The sequence below is a fragment of the Lissotriton helveticus genome, chromosome 8 (genome assembly GCF_964261635.1).
Source record: "Lissotriton helveticus chromosome 8, aLisHel1.1, whole genome shotgun sequence".
NCBI classification, from domain to species: domain Eukaryota; kingdom Metazoa; phylum Chordata; class Amphibia; order Caudata; family Salamandridae; genus Lissotriton; species Lissotriton helveticus.
This window is the reverse complement of record NC_136069.1, coordinates 190,864,076-190,886,256: the sequence shown is the minus strand read 5'-3', so window position 1 is coordinate 190,886,256 and position 22,181 is coordinate 190,864,076. Positions and strand designations below refer to the sequence as shown.

General features: G+C 46.1%; 1 protein-coding gene across 2 annotated transcripts in view; it reads left to right on the top strand.

The window, feature by feature from the left end:
* CHAF1B (chromatin assembly factor 1 subunit B) overlaps nt 1-12,977 on the top strand; it is a 322,331-nt gene extending 309,354 nt beyond the window's left edge. For both annotated transcript variants that reach the window (XM_078656876.1, XM_078656877.1), the window contains exon 14: nt 11,902-12,977. In XM_078656876.1, the coding sequence (XP_078513002.1) occupies nt 11,902-12,026 (125 nt within the window). In that variant the 3' untranslated portion in view covers nt 12,027-12,977. The remainder of the gene's footprint in view (nt 1-11,901) is intronic.
* Nucleotides 12,978-22,181: the final 9,204 nt, after the last annotated feature.

The following is a 22,181-nucleotide window of genomic DNA, read 5'->3' as shown; positions in this document are numbered from 1 at the left end:
GCCTTTGTCGTGTGTTGGTCTATCGCATATTTGGGTGAGGTCAAGCGCATTAAGGAGAGTTTTGAGACTATTTACCACTGTGTCTTTCTGATCGTTCCAGCGGAGATTGAAGTCACCCAGGTAGACTTGGGTGATCTGCTGACCGGCATTGGAAGTGATCATGTCCATGAGTTGTTGGGTGAATATGAGATTGTCACCAGGCGGGTGATAGATGAGATGTAAAGCACAAACTTGTTTGCCTTCGCTGGTGATGTTGAGGCAGAGGAGTTCACAGGAGGAAAGGGAGGGGGTGGTGCCTTTAGTAACGGAGAGGTTGCTCCTAAAGATGCAAGCAATTCCCCCGCCCGTCTTGCCAGGAGACCTGTCCAGCCTAATGATGTGATAATTGGGGGGGACTAGTATGTCCATAATCGGGGTAGACGTTTCAGTAAGCCACGTTTCCGTTAGAAAGGCTAGGTCCAGATCCCTAGCTGAGACGAGATCAGCGATGTCGGAGGAGTGTCTCTGGGCTGATCTGCAGTTGAGTAGGATGCATTTGAGTTTGGGAGAGAGAAGGGTGGTTGAGCTTTCTGGTGTGAGGGGAACTTTTCTGAGGTTGTTAGGGACGGAACCTCTGTTGTGGAGTGTTGGGAGCCTCAGAGGGTTTGTAAGAATTGTGGGTATGGGGATGTGTGTGCTGGATATGTGTTTTACCGGACCTGGGCCATAAGAGCGTAGGAGAGAGCATAGGTCGCGGTCCGACAATGGGTTGAGGACACGACGGGGGCGGTGGGAGTTGTTGCGAACGGGGATAGTCGGCCAGCGCGGGTGTCGTCGGAGGCGAGGGTATGTAGGGAGGGTGCGTCGTTTGTAGGGTAGAGGGATGGTGGGAGGTAGGCTGGGCTGTGAGGAGAGAAGGTCTTTGATTGCGTGGATATCTTTTTTGATTCGTAGAATATCCTCTTTGACTTGTTGGAGGGTGGATAAAGTCAGGTCGGGAGGTGCAATGGGGATGGGGTTGGTGGTGAGAGCCATTGGTGAATGATTGAGTAGTGCGCTGGAAAGCGGGCAGGGTATCAAGGGGGGGGGATATATTAGCGTTGTTGGAAGGTTCTGCGGTGCTAATGAGAGGTATGGCATGCAAAGTGTGGGCGTGTTTGTGGGCGAGGGGTGTGGGTGAAGTAGGTGAAGCAGGCGGTGGGTGGGAGGCATAGGTAGTGACGTCAGTGGGAGACGGTGCCGGAGAGTAGAAGAGTGAGTGAAGGCTGAAGACAGTGGGGGGGAGACGGGAGGGTAGTGAGGGCTGAGAATAGGAGGCGGGAGAGAGGGGGATGCTAAGGTAAGGGAGGCGGTGTGTTCTGTATCTTTTGTTGGAAGGGCGAGAGTGTCGTGGATGGGGGTGGGGAGGGAGCTGGGGAGGGAGAGGTGTCTGCCGTGGGGGGGATGGGACGGGGGGTGGATAAACTCCGAATGGTGGTGTGTTCAGATGGTGGCGTGTTGTGGGTGAGAGTTGTTGTGTCAGGTGTGAGAGACTCTAGGGTGGGAGTGGGGAGGGAGAGGGGTCTGCCGTGGGGGGGAAGGGAGGGGGGGGGTGGATAGACTCCGAGCGGTGGCGTGTTCAGATGGTGGCGTGTTGTGGGTGGGGGTTATGTCAGGGGGGAGAGGGATGAAGGGGGTGTGAGTGGGAGTAAGAGGGGTCATGTTGGAGGGGAGGCTAGTATATGAGGTGGAGATATTTGTGACTGTCCTTGGGGAGTGTGGGGCGTTAACAGCGGGTGGGCCATTTACTGGGGGTAGAGGTGTTGTAGGTGGGGGCTGCGACGTCAGGGGTGATTGTGCTGGTGGAGTTCTGGGTGGGGGTCCGCAGCTTGGAAAGGTGCTCTTTGAACTTGGGGAACAGGTTGTCTAGTAGTTCCAAGTTCTTGTCCGTGGATTGAATTAGGACAATCCCGTTATTGTAGATGGTAATGGTAGTCCTGCCAGGGAAGAGGTGGGAAGGTGAGATAGAAAGGGTTAGGCCAAGAGTTGTTTTCCTGGTGGAGGAGACGGCGAGTAGGGATAGGAACGTTTTTCTCCATTGGGCTCTGCGTGAGGTGTGGAAGATGATCTCAGTATTCAGGGCTCCATTGCCCGATGAGAAGTAGGTGTCGGCAAAGGGTGTTTCAGGGTGCGACCTCAAGAAGTTATGTTTAAAACGTTTAGTGGCTTTTTTGGTGAGAGTGGAGGGGTAGTTAATTCTAAAAGTGTGCTTGCCGTTGAGCTCCATATTAGAATGGCTGTGATGTTGGGTGTAGGAGATAGCACGACAATAAAGACTGTCAGCCGCTAGTTACAAGGCCAAGGAATGACACTAGTGAGTGGCCAAAAGTATAAGAGGTAGAGGTCAGTGCAATCCACGAATATGAGGTAGCAATCAGTTAAAAGGACCCAAAGTAACACTAGTGAATGGTCAAAAATGAATAAACAGACTGAGAGGTAGCATTGGTGTAATTCAGGAATAGAAAGTGAATGGGTGCGGCTTACAAGAATGAGCAAAATTGATGAGGTAGCAATCAGTGCATAATAGAGATAAAAGTGAGGTGGGTGCAGCTTCCAAAAAATACAGCATACAAATAGGCATAAAATACAAAGGATATGTTGGAACCAGTATAGGTGCAATAGACAAATCTTAAATATAATATGAAGTATAATACTGCAATAAAAGTGCACGAGGTTATAAAACGAAAAGCATAGAGAATAGGGACGAGAAATAAGGGAAAGCTAGTTAATGAGGGTGACTGGTCTGAGAGGGCCACCGAAGTGGCGGACTAGTCTAAGATGGCCGCCAAAATAGAGAATAGGGAGGCAGGAGTATAAGTCCTTTGTCTGTTGTTGCTAGATTTAGCTAGTTCAGTTTCCCTTTCTATTAATGGGCGAGTTGGTCCAACTTCTATGTTGCTGCTTCCATGTTGCTGCTTGGTGAGGAGGAGAGAACCTTATCACAGTTTAGGTGACCCCTGACCGAGTTGGTATGCGTCTTCATGGTCATCTGGGCAGTGGTGCGATTTATTACTGAAGTTTATAGCCCCCGCCATTTTTAACAAAAGAGACTCTGCCACGTCGCCGAAAATGCCCTTGTTAGGAGAAAACTAAAACTTGATCAGTCCGGGCAGAGAGAGGGCATGAATGATCAGTATAGTAAAGGACTAATGTGTACACACCTTTTAGTGGTTCAAGCGTCCACTCATTGCATAGCACCCCTGCACAGGCTGCAACTCCGTGCCCGTCGACTCCTGGCGGTAGCAGGGGTGGTGCGGAGAATGGCCGATGTCTCCCCTGGCTGAGAAGTCTGATCCAGCCGTCCTGTCCGTCCGTGGCAAGCCTTGATGCTCCAGGTGCCCGTCCTTTCGCCCGGCTCGAGCCTGCAACCGGTGATGCTAGGAGAGGGAGACCCCCGGGGTGAGCTCCGGTCATGCCCAGCGGAGCCGACCCTCTCGATGTCTGCAGGGGGGGGGGGGGGGGGCGGCGGCGACAGTCTCCTCTGGCTGTCGGGTCCCCGGAGAGCCCAGACCAGAGATCCGCTCTCACTGCCGCAGCCGGTGCCCCATGGATGTGTGCGCTGTTCTAGGCGCGACCCGCCACCCCAGACTCACCAGAGGAACCACCACAGGTCCGGTGCAGACACGGGAGCCCTCCTCAGCTCCGGTGGTGACGGGCGGGGGCACAGATGGTTGGTGTCCCTCCCGTGGGTAGCATAGCACTCACGTTCACGTTGCGCTCCAGGCGAGGCCAGCGTTGCGAGACCCCAGTGGCGCCCCCACAGGTCCGGTGCTCTTCCGGGAGCCCTCCTCCTATTCGCGTCCCTCAGCCTCCCGACCTCTCCAGGCGATCCCGGATTCCAGCTCTTCAAATGTGCAGCGCCCGAGTCGCAGCCGTAGCCACAGCAGGCTCTCCCCACCGACCAGGGCTCCGCTGCTGTTCCGATGGTCCCGGACTCCAGCTCCTCCTATGTCAAGCGCCTGAGCAGCAGCCGCATCCACAGCAAGCTCTCCCCACCGACCAGGGCTCCGCTGCTGCTGTTCCGGTGAGTGTTGCAGGGCCTTTAAAATCCAGTTACTTGTCGTTAAACATGTTACTTGTTCTGCATCCAGTTACTTGTTTTGCTCGGCGGGATGGGTGCTATCCGGGATATTTCCAAGAGGGGATCCCAAGCACTAGGAGCTCCGGACTAGAGCTCCTACCAGGCGGCCATCTTGGCTTTATTTTATTTATTTATTTATAAGATTCTTATGAGCCAACCATTTCACCAGTCATTGAAAAAATTTAACTGCCAAAAGATCAAATGTTTTCTTCCCAGATTTTCTACAACATTAGATCACACCTAAAACATGTGTATGGGGAATACGAGGCTGTAGAGGCACTTACTGTGCATAATCCTGCCATCTAATGTTCCACAATGTTTGCAAGTTGTTCTTATGAGAGTCCCTAGAATCACAAGGTACTGACACTCCTTCTCCTACTGGTGATGCGCATGGTTATTGGGTCCATTGTTAGATTGTTTGCTTTCTGCCGTCTGTTTCGAACGTGTGCTCTAGTTTCGACACCGTAGTGGTGGTGCTCCATCAGAATTGTTCAAATTGATGTTCTTCTTCCCTACATTTATGGTTGGCTTCAACCCGGCTTTCGTGCTTTGGGACCTCCTTCCGTCTCTGGGCTGCATACCCCTTATCCCCTCAACACTGTGATGGAAAGGATGCCTTTTTGCTACTGTCCTAGCTGCTATGCAAAATATCCTCGGACCAATCTTCATTAGGTATGTAATTTGTCTCTCCTGAACATAACTAGGTAGCTTACAGCGCTTGCATCTCTTTCCGGTCAAAGAACACCCTCCATGACCTTCTTCCTCGACGTCTTGAGATGTCTTGTTGGAGGGGAGGCTACACCCCAGACCCCAAAAGGTTTTCTTCCCAGATTACTGCTCCGATCTGAAGATCAAGGAACTTCCACCAGCGCAGCCAACTGTGAGTACAGTGATTCTCCTCCCGCCTCCTGAGACCCTGATCTAAACTGAAAACCCCCCCCTACAAAGGGTTGTCCAAATCCTCTGGAGGATTAGAGACAGACTGCGGCCATCACTGCCTTTGGGCCATGGTGAACACCGACTGCCATCTTCAGACGCAGCGCCAAGCCCGGTGCCGAAGAAACCATTGAGGCAGACTGTTTTGGCTGCACCTGCCTTGGAGCTGAGCCGACAACTTCGGCATTGGAGCAGAGACCATCGGCATTGGAGCAGAGACCATCGGCATTGGAGCGAAGACCATTGGCGCCAATGAGCAAGTCAGGACACGACTCATGGACTGTTGAGCTGATTCTTCATAAACTCCAGCAGGAGATTGACGCTTGACAGAAACATCTAATGATACATCCCCATACAGGCCGTATACTTCTCCCACCCCTCTCCCCCCTACCCCTGGATCCTGCTGCTTAACCATCCAAAACGCAGCTTCAGTCGAGGATGCCTTGGAAATGCCACCTCCACTGAACCAGCACACGAAAGTGGACAAGGCTTTGCCCGTCACTCTTCCACCACCACCTCATCCTGCTCCACTGCACTCACCCTCCCCAACCAGTTTTCCAGGTGACCTTGTTCTATATACACCTCTGGGGGTCGTCACCTTCAGACAAGGGGGCGAGAATAACTTTGACAGTCCTCCACAGGGGGATCATTGGAACACCCATGATGCTGACCTACCAGAGGACAAAAATCCTGACATGTACCTACCCTGCCCGTCCCTCCTCTCCACGTGACTCCACTTCCTACTATTAACTTATTAGAAGGGCAGATTCCTTCTGCAAGGTAGATATCAACACTTAGACTTTAGAGGAGCATTTTATTTTGGAGAGTCTATCCTCCACCCACTGCTCCGCTCACTACCTCCCCATTTTTAAAGGCATGTTCCATCACACCCAGACAGCTTTCATGCCCCTGTCTGCGCAAGTCATTACACCCAGGGTGTACAAAAAATACCAAGTTTCTCCAGCTGGCCCTCTGTACAATTGTTGCCATCTAACACCTTGCTCTTTAGTAGTCGTCACTACCGCCCAAAAGAGGGATACTGGTGATGCACCTTCAACAGATAGAGAGTAAACAAATAGATCCTGCAAGTAAGAGGGTAGCAGCGCAATTGGCCAACCATTGGCAGATTGCAAATTCCATTGGGTTACTTTTTTAGGTCTGATTGTGCCTATTGTAATAAAATGGAGGAGCTCCTCCAGCATCACCCTGAGGAGCACATGCAAACAGGTTGTAAGATAGTCTCTGAGGGAAAGCAGATCTCCAACACCATCTTCTGCGCACTAGATGCTGCAGATACTGCTGCAAAAGGGGAGGGGAGGGGTGAGCGGGGGCGCTAGGGGGTTGCCACGAGTTATTCTGCGCAGGCATGTCTGGCTCTATATCTCTGGTTTCAAGCTGGAAGTCCAGCAAAATTTGCTCAACCTGCCCTTTGATGGGCAGCATCTGTTTGGACTGCAGGTTGACCGGATGTTGGAAAGAAAGATACTAAAATGGATGTCAAAATAATAATAATCCACATTTGTAAAGCGCAAACAATCACCCGTTAGGGTCTCCAGGTGCTGGGGGCCGTCAGGAAGATTAAGCAAGCTATTGCCCAGAGTCACATGGTGCTGGGCTAATCTGGCGCCGGTGATCGAACCGCGATCTCCAGATTCCAGCGTCAGTCGCCCTGGCCGCGGCTCCACACCTCTCCCCTCAAAAGCCTTGGATGTCCTTCAAACACCTGCCCCTTGGAGCTCCTTCCATTGCACACCCTACAATGGAGGCTCAAGTACCGCCACCGCCTCGTACCACCAGCTATATGCCCTACAGTCCTTTCCCAGAGGCTATTTTCAAGGGTCCTGTAGAGGCAACCACTCGAAAGGCAGGTGTAAAGGTGGCTCCCACAAAACCCTGACTTGCCTCTACTTTCCCCTGATCATATAACAGCTGTCAGGGGGCACCTACAAAGTTTCTTTCCCGCTTAGCAGAACATCACCTCCAACCAGTGGGTGTTGGATATCATCCTACATGGATATTGTCTAAAGCTGACTTCCATGCCTCCCACTATTCCACCTCGCAAACACAAACTGTCTCCAGAACATCAAAAGCTACTTATGGAAGAGGTCCAAGCTCTGCTTCTCAAGGGAGCCCTAGAGCCCGTCCCCTACCATGAGCATCTCTGACTGTCCACTTCTGTCCATTATTGACCTCAGGCCCCCAAACGAATACAACCTTGCAGAGCACTAGCATATGGTTACTCTTCAGGATGTTACCTACAGCAAGGCGACTTAATGGTTGCTCTCGACCTGAAGGACGCTTATTTTCACATACCAATCCACCTGGCAAATCTCCAGTATCTCAGATTCTTCGTCAGCAGAAAACATTTCCAGTTCAAGGTGCTCCTTTTTGGGGTCTCCACTGCACCCAGGGCATTCACAAAGTGCCTCACAGTAGTAGCTGCTTATCTGCACACACAAGGGCGTTCATGTGTTCCCCTGTCTAGGCGAATGGTTTGTCAAATGTGCCACCCCTCAAAATTGTTGCGAACACACTCCTTCACCAACTAGTGTTTGCCATCAACACTACACAATCCCACCTCTAACCCCTCCAGATGCACTCTATCTTGGGACAGTCCTCAACTCAGGTTGGCGTGGCTTATCCAAATGCTGCCAGGATACAGTCCTTCCTGGCACTAATCCCGCTTTCAACCAGGCCACCATGTCAGTCAGGACCGTTATGTGCCTCCTCTGCATGATTGCCTCCTGCATTACCATAGTACCCCATGCCAGATTACACATTTGTCCATTGCAGGAGTGCTTGGTGCACCAGTGGGTTCCCACGCCCTTAGTCCATGGGCAATGCTGTATGGATGAGTTACGCAGGCATATTTGCTTATGCTTTTCCTCCTCTCCCACTACTTCAGTTAGCATTTCGGAGGCTTTGGCAGACATCTCTCACCCTCGTCCTGGTGGCTCGCACCTGGGCACACCAACCATTGTTTAATACCCTCCTCGTACTCTCAGTAGTTCCACACAAGAGGATCTCCAGCAGGCCAGACCTTCTCATGCACAATCGTGGAGAAATCTGCCACTCCCAGACCCTAGGTCTCTCTATCTTGCGATCTGGCTCCTGGAGTCCTCGAAAGTGTGGACCTTAACCTTCCACCCAAATGCATGAACATTCTTAGAATTGCGCAGGCCTACTATCCCCGCCTGTTACACTGCCAAGTGGAAGAGGTTAGTCTACTATTGTCATTCAAAACACATTGACTTGCTAGCAGTCTTGTCTGCTACCTACTTCACTTGTAAACGTGTGCTTTAGCTTTCCCATCCATGTGACTACACCTGGTTGCTATAGCCGCCTACCTTCAGAACAGCCAACACATTCCCCTCTTAAGAATTCCTGTCATTAAAGCCTTTATAGAGGGTCTTAAGAGTCATTCCTCCTCGGGATACCACAAACCCTGACATGGAACCCTAAAATTGTATTTGGAATCATGGGCCCTGTGTTCAAACTCCTCTACACCTGCCCACTTCAGTTTCTCTCTTGGAAGGTAGCATTTCTGTTCGCCATCACGTAATTCAAGCATGTCAATGAGCTTCAGGCACTAACTTTGAAAGAAGCTTGTTTCCTTCCCAGTATAAGAATTGGCTTGGTAGTTTGGTTTGCCCTGTTCCCATCATGCACTGGGACAGGAACAGACTAATTTGCATATAGCCAGGTTCTGAGCTGGGATGGTGCAGTGAGCTAAAAAACGGTGATGGATTAAAACCATGATCTATTGACTTGGTAAGAGTATTCTGCATCATTCAGAAACTCTGTCCATCACCACCCCCCTTTTCCAAAATCACTAACCTTGAAAGAACCTTTCTTCCAGGTACACACAGATAGTTGTTCTCTGCACCAACCCAAAATTTCCTCCCAAGGTGGTCTCCCAGTTCCACCTCAGTCAACTCATTGCAGAATGGGCTTTCCGTACCGTAGATGTTAAACAAGCCCTCATGTACTATATTGACTGTACTATATTAACCCCTTCGGCGTAACCTGTGCTACGCGGATGACGAGCTGAGCTCGTCACGTAACGCGGGGTTTTTAAAATCTCAGCGCGCAGCGGGAAAACCGCTAGCGCGCATGCGGTTAACTAAACCCTTTAGGAAAACACATCAGCTTTTTGTTGCTTTCTCCAAACCCTGCAAAGGGAAGACCCTATCTACATCTGGCATTGCAAGATGGATTGTAAAATGCATCCAGACATGCTATGCTAAAGCTAAATGGTCCTAGCCCATTCCTCCTAGAGCCCACTCCACTCAAAACAAGTATTGGCATAGCCAATAGGTCTTGCCTTTGGGACCTTAGAAGTGTTTAGCCATGCAACAGTTGATGTTGTTGCACCAAGGATATTGTGCTGCATAACAATTCTTATAAGGTCCCAAAGGTGAGATCTAGTCGCTATGCCAATGTTTGTTTTTAAATTTTATTGGAAGCATATAGCTACAACTTTCAGGCACAACAAATCCTTGTATTCTTATTATTTTTGCAGCATATGCGTGCAACAAAACATTTTACAAAATCTAACCATCGCACCAGCTTGGCAAGACCTATCGATTTACAGATGCTTGTTTCACACTTGCACTTTTCCAGGATGGCACGCCCACTTGCGCGGACCTCACAGAGCCGCAGAGACTGTTATCTTTGGTCTCTGACAGACTGCTGTGCCAGGGATCCTGTAAAGGGTGGCCTAAGGTGATTCACGCCACGGAAATCCTATGGGGCAAAAATTGGTGGGCAGGTACCAATATCGGTTGGAGAGAAGTCCAAATAGTCCAAACAACTCAGGCGGCAAACAACACTGGGAACCTTACTCCGAATCCCCTTACCCTACCAAGAACATGACGCATATATACAGAAAATAACACCCTTGATACCTCGGTGTGTCAACACCCCTGTAACATAGCGGTGTGAATAGCCAGTAGAGGTCTGATATTGGGGCGGCAGCCTTATCTTTTCTCATTCGCAGGGCAACTTAACGAGTATTAAAAAGTTGGTTAACAGTAACCCATGTTATCGTCAGTGGCATGAAGGGTCGCCCTGTAATTTGACTGACTGCACCAGCCCGACTTAGCTGAAACTGAATGGCATATCACTCACTATCTCTGCCAGTCCGTAAATTACTAAGTACCGATCTTGCATGCCAGCCAGCCTGCAGCGTGGCTCACAAATCCTCAGTTTTCCATACCCCTCAGACCCTGCTAGTCATACAGACGCGACACTGGCTCGACAAGTGACTTGCAGAGTCCAGCCCCTAGCGGCCTTTCAGAGGCACTGCCCCAACAGGTGGTAGTCACTGTTAGTTTTTCAGAAGCACAGGTTTGACACTTTACAGGTTCAGCAAGCCTGAGCGACTTACCCTTTCCCATCCCTCTAAGCAATTAAGCATTATTGGGCTCTCGGGAGCCAAACTCTATTTCCTCGACAAGCTAATCCGTCTCCACAGACCGCCACATTGTGCACTCAAACACAGTGCAATATTGCCACCAGCTGTAAGCAGAAAAATTGAAATTTCATTTGATAGTCTGAACATACAAGTAATAATAATAAACGAGGGGAGGGGGTGGGAGCATGGAGAACATGGACAACTGGAGGGGAGGCGGGGGGGGGGGGTTAGGGCGGCGGCCACAACGTGAATGCGACAAAGCCTTTAGAAATAGAAACTGAACAGATGGCGAAGCTGCTCGCTCCTGCAAGGTAAACGCCATACAAGCACGAGTGCTCATTGGAAACTGTGCAGTACATGCATGATTTACCAAAAAAGTACTGAGTGATTCCTAGAGGTCATCTTCTAAGCAGTGCTTGCGCGCTGTCTAGGCGAGACCTAAAAAAGGAGCCTTTATGGACTTCCTGGGGAAACTTCCTATAGCTGACATTTGTAAAGCATCTAGATGGTCCACACCACATACTTGTACAAAGCATTATTGTCTAGATGTGCTAATTTGCAAACAAGCCAATGTTGGCCAGGAAGTTCTACATACCCTTTTTCAAACCATTGCCGCTTCCACAGGCAAGCCACCACTTTTCTGGGAGGACTGCTTTACAGTCTATGCACAGCATGTGTATCTACAGCCACAAATACCTTGAACTTACTCAGCGAGCATCTGTTTGTGCCAAGTAGTGCTGTAGATTCACATGCGCCCACATTCCTCTCCGGAATCCTGCAGGTGTACAGTCCTCATTTATATTTCACTTTCCTCTGTTTTTGCATGGATATCTCTATACAACACGTCGCTTCTCATTCCATCCTCACCTGCTGTGTGGGAAAACAATCTAACAGTGGAGACGATGACCATCTGCATTACCAGCATGAGGAAGAGTCACAGTACCTCGTGACTCAAAGACTTTCTTAGAAGGAAAGGAACTTGCACTCATCCGGGCCCTACACTAGATGGCAGGATGATGGACAGCATGTGAATCTACAGCACTACATACCACAAGCAGATGCTGACTGGATAAGTAGCATTTTCCTTCTAAACACTGCTCATTTCATCCAAGCTGGAGTAAACCAAAGTAAGAAGCAATATTTTAGTGACGGCCCTAAACAACAAAGTTCAAGCAGAATAATTCTTAGATCAGTCTTTCTGGCTGCTCCCTTGTATTAGAAAGTTACATTAGTTTGACCCTTTCAGGAAGAAATAAAAGTGAATGAAATGTTTCCTGCCTAAGTCTCAAAACAGGTTCACTTGATGAATGGGGTTCCTCTTGTTTGCATTTACAGTGTAAATGTGAAGTCTTTCCTTTTTTAACTAGCTTGTCTAAGAAGTCGATTCCAAGAATAAAAGGATTCACCACCAAAAATATTACTAATAACCTAAGCTATTTTCATTTTCTAGAAAAATCTTCTGAAGACCAGCTGTGCAAGACTCCAGAATCCAAACGCCTTAGAACTGATGGATCTCCAATCTCTGCATCTTCGGGGAACCAGACTGGTGTTGGGGCCACAATTTCACTGAAATAGATATAAAACATTTGCGGTTTGTCGCAACCAGATGGAGCCATCAAGTAACATCTGGACCGCTGGATTGTTATCCAAGTAAAGTTGGGGCACACCAATGCAGGTGTTCTACAGACTGACATTATAGCAGAAGGTGCCAAGGTGTAACTTTCAGAAGTCTGCCAAGTTATATACCTGGTTGCACGTCTCCCATCTGGTTCTATTCCAAACCATTCTGTCCTACTTCCAGTGGCTCGACAAGAGCTTCACACCGCCACAGTTTGAGAGCGTGGATTCTGGTTTCCCTCCAAGGTTCTGTTCCAAGTTCATCTGTCGCTTTGAATGAAGAGGAGGAAAGGGATGTTTGAGGTTGCATCGTTTTGTCTGCTACCACCAACATGTGTTCAGATTCTCTGCTTCTTTTCTATTCCAGTGCAATTCAGAGACGTGGGCGTTGTATTCAGCTATGGAGTGCAATAATGTCTATATGATTACAGCGGGATCCTCTTCAAAATTCTGATGCAGGGAAGATATGCATGCTTGTCTCTGGTATCGGTGCACATTTGTTACCTAGGAATGTAAGCTGTTTTGACTGATTTTGTTGTGCATTCTCGGTACAGCCTGCTTATCCAGTTGTGTTGTTTTCTATGTTGCTTGTAATGTGTTATTTGTACAGATTTTCTTTCTGCTCCTTCCAAGAAAAGTATCTGAAAATGAAGGACTGGCTACAGTCTGAGCAAATGTAATTTAAATTTTCTTAAAGTAGTCGAGCACTTAATGCTTCCTTTGATATGCAGTTTTGAATGCCGTTCGCGAACAGTGAATTAAAACCTACAGATAACTCTAAAACACCAATTGAGGTATCGTTGTAAATATTTAACTGACTTAACATTGTTTCGTTTCACTCTTGTACATGGCAAGATTGAGCAATATACAAAGACTTTACCAATTGAGTAAAACTTTTCTATTCATCCATTCTCCGTTGTGGTTTTTCATTGTTGTGTGAATCAAAAAATGTATTTTCCCCTACGTGAAATTGTTTGATTGGAAGATAATTGAACTGGGAAGGGTGTTAAAAATGATGCATCTTCTCTTAGTCAGCCTTTTCCTCTTTTACGGTATGGAATTATCTGTAGATTTCTCTGCATCATGCCTTGGCTTAGTTACATTTAAGACTATTACCCCTAAGGCGTTTCTAATGTCCTGGAGGCTGGAAGTTGATGTGGGTATAGTGAAAGCCCTTCAGTCAGCAGTAGGACAGTTTGTATTAAACAAATTATCCTGCCAGGGTCGCACTTTTGAGAAGCATGCACAATCTGTGGACATTAGCGTTGAAATATCCAGCGAGGAAATTGACACGTTCGTGAACAGCACTAAAAAAGCACACCGTAAAATATACAATAAACATCAATATTTTTTAATGCACACCTCAACTTTACAGTCAATCAGAGTAGATATTACCTTTCTGGTGACGTTTTCACCTTGGCTCAAGCATTTGGAATATTTTGAACCTGATTCGTCCACAAGCAGCAGCATTTCTTTTAAATACCCTGAATCTTTGAGGCTTCCCCTTTTAACGTCTGGCTTTAAATAAGACTTTTTGATTTTACTAGCATTATATGTAAAACATGATAGGTATTATATACTTACAGGATCTTTCCACAAGCTCTCTTCATCCATTGGTCTGTAATTGTTCACTTTTTTCTTCTGACCAATACAGCATACATTATGGGGTAGTGGGTCAGCCCACTTCGGCTGCCGGCTAGCTTCCTTGTAAGTGACACCCTTCTGCCCTCTCAGAAGGAGCATATACACACACAAAGTTGGCTCCATGGACTTTATGGCAATGTGCTTTATGTAGACCATAACTATTTTTGCTTTTAGCTAATTTTTTTTAGATGGAGCACTCAGCAGCTTTCCCAAGCAATAAAGTTTGGCAAAAGCCATAAGAAGAGCAATGACAAGCAAAAAGTCTGCAAAGGAGTTTTTAACCAGATTATTTCGACAAAATATCCTTAAGGAAATACTCTACTTAATCCGAACTCCCAACTCTCCAGAACTTGTACTACATTATGATAGGTGCAGGTGATTGTGCCTTAGCAGTTGTCAAAGTGTGCTGTTCGGCAATAGACTTTTAATCTTTTTTAGGTACCCATGGCATCGGTTCCTAATGTCCATTATTTCCTTTACTCATTGGGTTCTCTTACTGCAGTCTTAGTTGGATGTCACAGTAGAGCTCCTGGCTAACCTACTCTTTTGCACAAGGTTTTTGCTCACCAAACTTGGCTTTTACATTTAGGTGTGTTATTTTGCAAATTGCTTTATTTTTTACAGTTGGTTAACGTGTCAATTTGATCTTGACATTGGTCTCCGATATTTCTTCTCTGCATGCAGTGTGACATGACTTTTGCTACTGTGAAGACTTATTTTCAATATATAGGCCTAATACTTTGTCCAGTCTGCCTTTTCTGCGGACTAACAGTTTCTACATCAGGAGTTAAGTCTGGGAACATAGCACATGTACAGTACCAGGTGTTGATCAGTTTATGCCTTCGTCAGTTCCTTCAGTCATTCATGTCAAGGCCCTTCTTTGAATCTGACCCACTTGTTTTGTTTGCACTGCTTGGTTCTGGGCACTTTAGTTTGATTACTGTGTGACAGTCTCTCGCCTTCAGAGGGCTTATTAAATTGACTTTGAACTTACATTTTTTCCAATTGTGGCCATATTAGCACTTCGAGTACTCATGTCAGTGAAAAAAGTGTCTCCTTCTCGGTCATTCCTGCTGCCTTCAATGCTCCCTTGTATGTCCTCTCCGTGCCCCCCTTGTATGTCCCCTTCGTGCCCCCTTGTATGTCCACTTGTTGCTCGCTTACTCCTGTCTACCATCCTGTGTTCCCCAATAGACTTCCCTTGATCAACTTTACTGACTTTTTATTCTGTAGTCTGCCCTCTTCTTACTTGCCCTTTAGTTATTTGTGCTCTTTCCTTTTCTTCCTTGCTCCTCCACGCCCATGGCCGTCTCTTTGACTTCCTTCCATTTCCTCCTATTGTGCTCTGTTGGTCTCTTGGTATCATTCCACTTCCTTTGTTCCTGCGGTGCTCTCTTGATCTTATCTTTTGTTCTCCTTTCCTCCAAGCTTCACTTATTCTTCCTCTGGGGCCCTGCTATCTCTAATTTCTTCTTGCTGTCTCCCTTATTCTCCCTTGATATCTTTTTCATTGTCTTTTTCTTCAACCTTGTAGTTCTTAATTTGTCCTTGCACTCTTTGCTAATCCCTTTTGCTCTTCCCACCTCTTGTGCTTATGCTTCCTTGACTTTTCCTCCTGTGGCCCTCCTTAGTCATGTCTTCCTCAACCAGACTCTAGATCATTTGGGTGCTTCCTGCGTCACGTTTGTTTGTTTTCATGAATCGTCTAATACATTAAAATACTATTTGTTGCCATCCAATCTTTTATAAGCAGTATCTTATTTTTCAAACCTTTAAAATGCCATGTGGTTAATAAAAATAAATCCAACAACCCTCTGGTATAGCTTTAGAGCCCACTGCCGAGGTTTATACTGCTTATGAAAGGCACTTGGCTAATAAAGAGATTAGTATTACACATGGAAGTAATGTTAGCGTGCACTTTTTCGTCCTGACTTGATGGTGCATTTGTTGTTTACCTTAAGTGATCAATACAAAAACCGCTTCCTGAAGCATTACTGCGAGAATGGCTTGGGCTTTGGCTTTGCCCATGTGTTGTGTCCTTCAATACAGCATACAGTTTGCCGGGAGCTGTGTGCTTCCATTAGGAGTGCTTGTATTGCACTTTTTGCCTTGTGGGAAAGCTAATGCTCAGTACCGAAGGACTTGTGTTGGCTACGATGGGAAGAGCAGTCAAGGCTGATCTGTTCACTATGAAAAGTTATGATAAAGGCAGCGGGCCTGGCATATTTAGAAAACTAGATTGCAAATGAATTATCCATTTAAGGGTGGTTTGTTATTACTCTATAATAAATCCTACAGAGAGGTATTTTGTTACATAAAATCTCCCAGGTTACCATAGTAGACGAGAGTTTTGTTGTTCTTTACCCCCTCTGACAAACCATGCGGATGGATGTTCACTGCAATAATCCTTATTAGGCTGTCTCTGGAGTTATAGTATGCTGCTTTGCCAAGTGCAATTTTATATAAATAGTAATTTTGTAACTGTGCTCCTGATGGTTGCTTTGTGGAAAAGCTTACATTAAGTACAGTAGGCTTGATCTGGTTAGGGTGACAGTGTGAGAAAGGTTATTGGCCCTATTTTTTCATTTAGAAAAGTGATGTCTAATACCAAAGGTCTGATCTGTGCATTATGTACAGTTATCACAAAGGTAGTTGACTTGGCTAATTTATTGTGAAAAGCATTTGTCAAACCCAATAGGGTTTTAACGGTGGATTGTTGGCAGTAGACCGGTATTTTGTTACGTGAAATCTCATGGATTACTGTAGCAGGCAAGGGTTTCGTTTTTAGTCACCCCCTCCAACAAACCCTGATAAGATTTCCACTGTGATAGTCCTTGTTAGATCCATTTGGGAGCTATTGTGTAGTTTCCCAAGTGTAGTTTTGATCACATTTGTAATTTTATAACTGTATGTATGATGGTTAGGCACACCAACCTGAGTTGGTTGTGTCGGGTCATTTGTAAAGACTATACGTCTTATTGTAAGGTATGTTGGATTCCTTAGGTTTGGTCAGTTTCTTATGAAAAGTTAAGCAGAGCACTATCACCTGTCTTAATGTGAAAAGTATGTGTTAAAGGCCAAGGGCTTTTTAGGGTGGATTTTCTATTACACTTTGCTAAAGTAGGTATTTTGTTACATAAAATCTTAGATTATTGTAGTAGGCAAGGCTTTTGGTGTTGGTGACCCACTCAAAACACTGGGAATTGAGTAGAAGATTTGCACTGTGATAATCCCTATTAGACCTTCTATGGGGATTTTTATATTGTTTTGACAACTGTCATTTTATACGTAGTTGTAATTTTATTACTGTTTAATTTTTGATTGCCTGTGGGGAAGCTTATGCTCAGTGGAGTAAGCCTGAATTGGTTATGGTAAGAAGCCATTCGTAAAGGCTAATGACCTGATTGGTTCCTTAAACGTTTTGGCTGCTGGAAAGTTACGACACGGGTAGCGACACGGGTAGCAGGCCTCACTTATTTATTATTAAACTTGTATATTAAAGCCAATAGGCCTTTAATCGTGGCTTATTATTGGATGGTGTTAAGCCTGCAGACATGCATTTTGTTTGATTACATTTAACAGATTACCTTTCAAGTCAAGAATTTTTGGGTCGATTACACCATTTGATAAACCATAGGGGTAGATGAATTGCACTGTAATAATTCTTGCTGGAATTTCTTGGGAAGGCCTGACTGGCTTAATTGCCTGCCAGGCTCTTGTCATAAAAATAATTAAATTCATACTTATGATATGTTATCTGGGCAAAACACACTTTGAGAGAGCCCACTTCATTATTACCTTTGCTGCCTGTGAGGGACTACATTTGATTGATTACGTGTGCGCATCCCCCTAACAATGAGTGCTCCTTAGTGCCAGGGTTGGTGGACCAGTCCTCTAGGTCTCCCATTGTCTACTCCTATAAGTTCCTTTTAATTTCTTTCCATGTTTTATTTTTGTTTTGGAACATACTACAACCCCTCAAATAATGCTGAAGAGCCGCTTGCTTTCTGTTCATTTCATCTGCAGTGCGCTGCATCCCATTTGACCGCTGCCTTTAAACTAAACAACCATCATGGAATGGTATTGTCCATGGTGTATCTCGGTTTTACCATTCCAAGAAGTCGCACACATGGATTTTAGGTGGCAATGAGTTTTTCTACTTTGCTTTTTTCAATTTTGCTCGCATATATTATTGAGTTTGTGTACTCTTTATTGTGGTTATGTAAATGGGTGAATGCTAGAATGAATCAGTAGTTGGGTATGTGGATTCAGGAGTCAAAGGGTGAGTGACAGTGCATGTACGATGGCTTAATAAATGCCTTAACTCAATAACCGAAGAGGCGCTATTATTTAAAAGCCACACTGATTGACATTGCCAATGTTTAATATATTTCCAGATGTACGAGGTATTGACTAGTCCGGCTTTGGTGTAGCAGCAATTAAATGGTTTTTTTACTGTCTTTAATCTGCTTTTTCAGTAAAGCTTGGGTTGCATAGACTGCGCAGAAAGAAGAGTTTTTAATGCTAAGCTCCTAGCCAACCCCTTTATAGGTTCCCTTTGCGTCTACTACCCCAATCTGATTTTGATTCCATACAAGGGTACAATGGGGGAATGTCCAGCATTCTGGAGAGCTGTGTTTCAATGAGCTGCCCAATTGGAGGTAATGTTGATGATTAGTAGACTCTGACCTTGAACTGCAGAGGCAGCCTATTTTTTTTTAAGGACAGGGTGATGCACAGACATGGCAAGGCTTCAGGTTTGCTGAATTCTCTTACCTCCGGTACCTGACGGGAAAATGAGCACCAGCGCTGCCATCACTTCATGCTCCTGGTGTAAGACACAGTTGGATTAACAAAGAATCCATGCTAGGGAAATGGTGGTAGACTATGCTGCGGTGAGTAGATCCCCATGATTGGCTGCGTCTGATCCTTAGGCTTGAAGGGTTCATATAAAAGCAATGCGTCTGATCCTTAGGCTTGAAGGGATCATATAAAAGCAATGCGTCTGATCCTTAGGCTTGAAGGGTTCATATAAAAGCAATGTGAAGGGAGGCGGTTGAGAGGAAAGCCCTTCCTGAGTAAACTGACCGATCTGTCTGGTTGGTCCTGGATTGCCGAATGAACAGAACACTGACCGGCAAATCGAAGGTGAGAAAGAGGTATGCGAAACACTGATGACCAGCCATTCTTTCCCGCTTCGTAATGTGCAAATGTGTACCACTGTACTTCTCACGTGCTCTCTATGTGCACAATTGTGGCATTTTCACCCCCTTTAAAGCCTTTAAGAGCACCCTATGATAAAGATCCATATGCACTGAACATGTTCACTGGTATTTCCTGATTATTTTGGCTTACTAGGGCATCTGCTGGCACTTAGAGGGAACTATTAGCATTAGTAGATCCCACTGCACTGGACAGGTTTGTTCCTAGCAGCTATGGCTTTGTGTTTGATGTGTGTGATACTGTGCTCCTGTTCTCTTTCTTGTTTTACACCTCGATGAAAAGAGGCTTAAACAGGAAGAACATTGATTAGCGACACGTGCATCACAACTTGCGTTTCAACTGCACTAGAGGAGCCAACATACATGCTGAGGGGAACTCTAGATTTGTCAACACCCTCTAACCATTGAGTGGCAAAAATGAGTCCCTCCTTCTAAGGAGGACAATTCACTTGTTTGTCTCAGGACCAGCTGGAAAACTTTCCAAGGACTTTGCAAAGCAGCTCTTTACAGGTAACAAAATGACTGAAGCTTTTGCAGAGATCTTCAAGAATATCCATTCCAGACTGTGTGGGACTGTGTAAGCTCCCTCAAGGAAAGTATATAAAATAAATGTACTCCTCACCTATGGATGATGTATAGGGGTTACTGTCCTATTGCATAAAGGAATGCTGTAGGAGACAGGAGTCATGGCCTTGATAATTGCTTTCGAAGAGATTGCATAAGAATTTGGTCTGTCAAGGAGGCTGTTGAGGGAGATAACTTGGAGGATTGATGTGCTAACTTGTTTAGATCCATACTGCAAGAAGATAAAGATTCATGAATAGTCTGTGCTCTCACAGTTGGTGGTCCTCGCAGAACGAGTTAGGCAACATAGAGAGACATTCTGAGAAAGCTCTTTTCAAGCCTGAAGGATGGGAGCCAGCAAATGAAGCTAGGGGACACAACACTGGGACCTTATGGGGTAATGAGTTCCAGTACAAATGGGTGTTGCCTGTTCATCTTTTGATTCCAAATCATATGCAGTCCACATTTGGATTCTGGGTCTAAAATCCAGACCTTTAGTGGTGAAGGATTTGCAGCTCAACAAGAAAGGGTGAAAGAGAAAAGAAGGGTAAGGAGAGACGAGTCAAATAGAAAAACATAATGTCTATTAGTTAAACGTATGTTCGCCCTGAAAGGTATCTTGGTTCTGTAATAACATATTTATTGTTAACCATCTCAATGGTTGTGATTTTATCAAATTTTGAAGGATGCATGATGAAGCAAACCTGTCGGCATTTCAATCTCTATTAGGTTAAACACACATCCTTATGTAGATGTTTAGTCCACTGACCCACCAGACCCAGGCCTAAGATGATGCCCATTTGAATTGTAACTCTTGAATTTAATTTTACATGGGAGAAGCCAGTATTGCGGTTTCCCCAGAAATGAACAAAGTTGCACCTGGGACAGATTAGTCCCAAACCTTAGGGACTGTGTGTGCAATCAATCAGTAGATTTGTAAAGCGCTTCCTGTTACCCGTGAGGGTATCCACGTGCTGGTAGGATCCCGTTGATTAGCTGAATAGCCAATCTTCAGAGACTTCCAGAACTCTGGAAGAGATCAGGAGGTCCATAGATTTTTGGAGCTGGTCTGTGTTAGTGATGTCTTCAGAGAGGATAAGTTGTGGGTTGTCTGCATAGGATATGACGAGTCCTCGGGGTTTGGCGATGCTGGCCAGAGGTGCAGAGGGTGGGGTTGAGTGTGGATACTTGCGGTACTCCACAGATGATTTTATTCGGTTTTGAGGTGAAGGAGGGGAGTGGCAGACATTTTGCGTTCTTCCGGTGAGGAAAGAAGCAATCCATCTGAGTTTGGTTCCTTGGATGCCTGTGTTGTGGAGCCTTGTGATGAGGCGTGTTGTGGGAGACCACATCGAAGCTGCTGAGAGGTCTAGGAGGATCAGAGCTGTAGTCTCTCCTGGTAGAGTAGGGCTCGGATGACGTTGGTAGCTGCAATGAGTACTGTCTTGGACTGTGGAATCTTAACTGGGAGGAGTCTAGTAGGAGGTTCCATCCCAGATGTGAGAAGAGTTTTTGGTTGATTACTTTTTGTCTGGAAACGGGAGCAGGGAGATCAGTCGGAAGTTGTGGAGTTAGCTGGAGTCTTCCAAGGGTTTCTTTAGTAGGGTGTTCACTTCTGAGTGATTCTAGTCCTCTAGGAAGGTGGCCGTGGCAATTGAGGTGTTGAACACGGTGGTGAGTACGTGGCTGATTCTAGCTTCCCTTAGGTTGATGTGGTGAGGGCATGGGTCGGTTGGGGCCTCTGAGTGGACAGTTCATGATAGAGGTGGTGCCCTGTGTGGCAAGCTGGCTCCATTCGGTTAGTCTGATGTTTGTGGTGGTAGCGGGGTCGTCGTGTTGCTTGAAAGTCGGCCTTGGGCTGGTCTTTGAAGTTTCTGTAGATGTTGGTGTTCTTGTCATGGAAAAAGTTGCCAAGCTTGTCCCTAAGTTTCTGTGAGGCAGTATTGTTTATTGCAGCTAAGGGGTTGGAGAATTCTTGGACTATGTTGAAGAGTTCTTCGCTGTTATTGGAGCTTTATTTGATGCTTAAGGCAAAGGCCTTTTTCTTTGTTATCCAGTATTGGGGTATCTTTCATAGATTCACATGCCTGAATCATTCCCTGTCGTCGAGGTGGGAGTCCCACGGTAAAAATATATACAATAGCAGTGCCTAAAAATTTCTTGTAGTAGGCTGGAAAAGAGTAAAAGGCCCAAGTAGGCCCAAAACTTAGCAGCCTATCTACCTCATTATGTAAAAAGACCTGAAAAGTAGCATCAGCCAATCAGCTGTCCTCACCTTCTAGAACCTTCCCAGCCCAGGCAGTTCTCCTCAGATTTTCACCGCACTTCGTGTGTAAGGGAGTCTCCCTGAGTGCCTACTCAGTTTATTCTCTGTTTTCTTCAAAATGTCTGAAAAGAAGGCTCTTTTCAAGGCTTGTGGAACCTGTAATAAGAAGAGGGTCCATGTGGACCACCAGCACTCCGACTTATTGTCTACACCCCTCACATGTTGTGAAGGATTGTAGAATTTGCCATACCTTCCCTACTAAAAGAGAAGCAAGGGTTCTTTTATGGTTACAATCACCTTCCACAGATGATGACAATGCCTCTACCTCAGCAAGAGAGCCAGATCCAGAGAGCTCTTCTCCTGAGAGGAAGAAAAAATCTAAACCCCCTCAAAGAGCCTCAGAACCCTCAAGGAAAA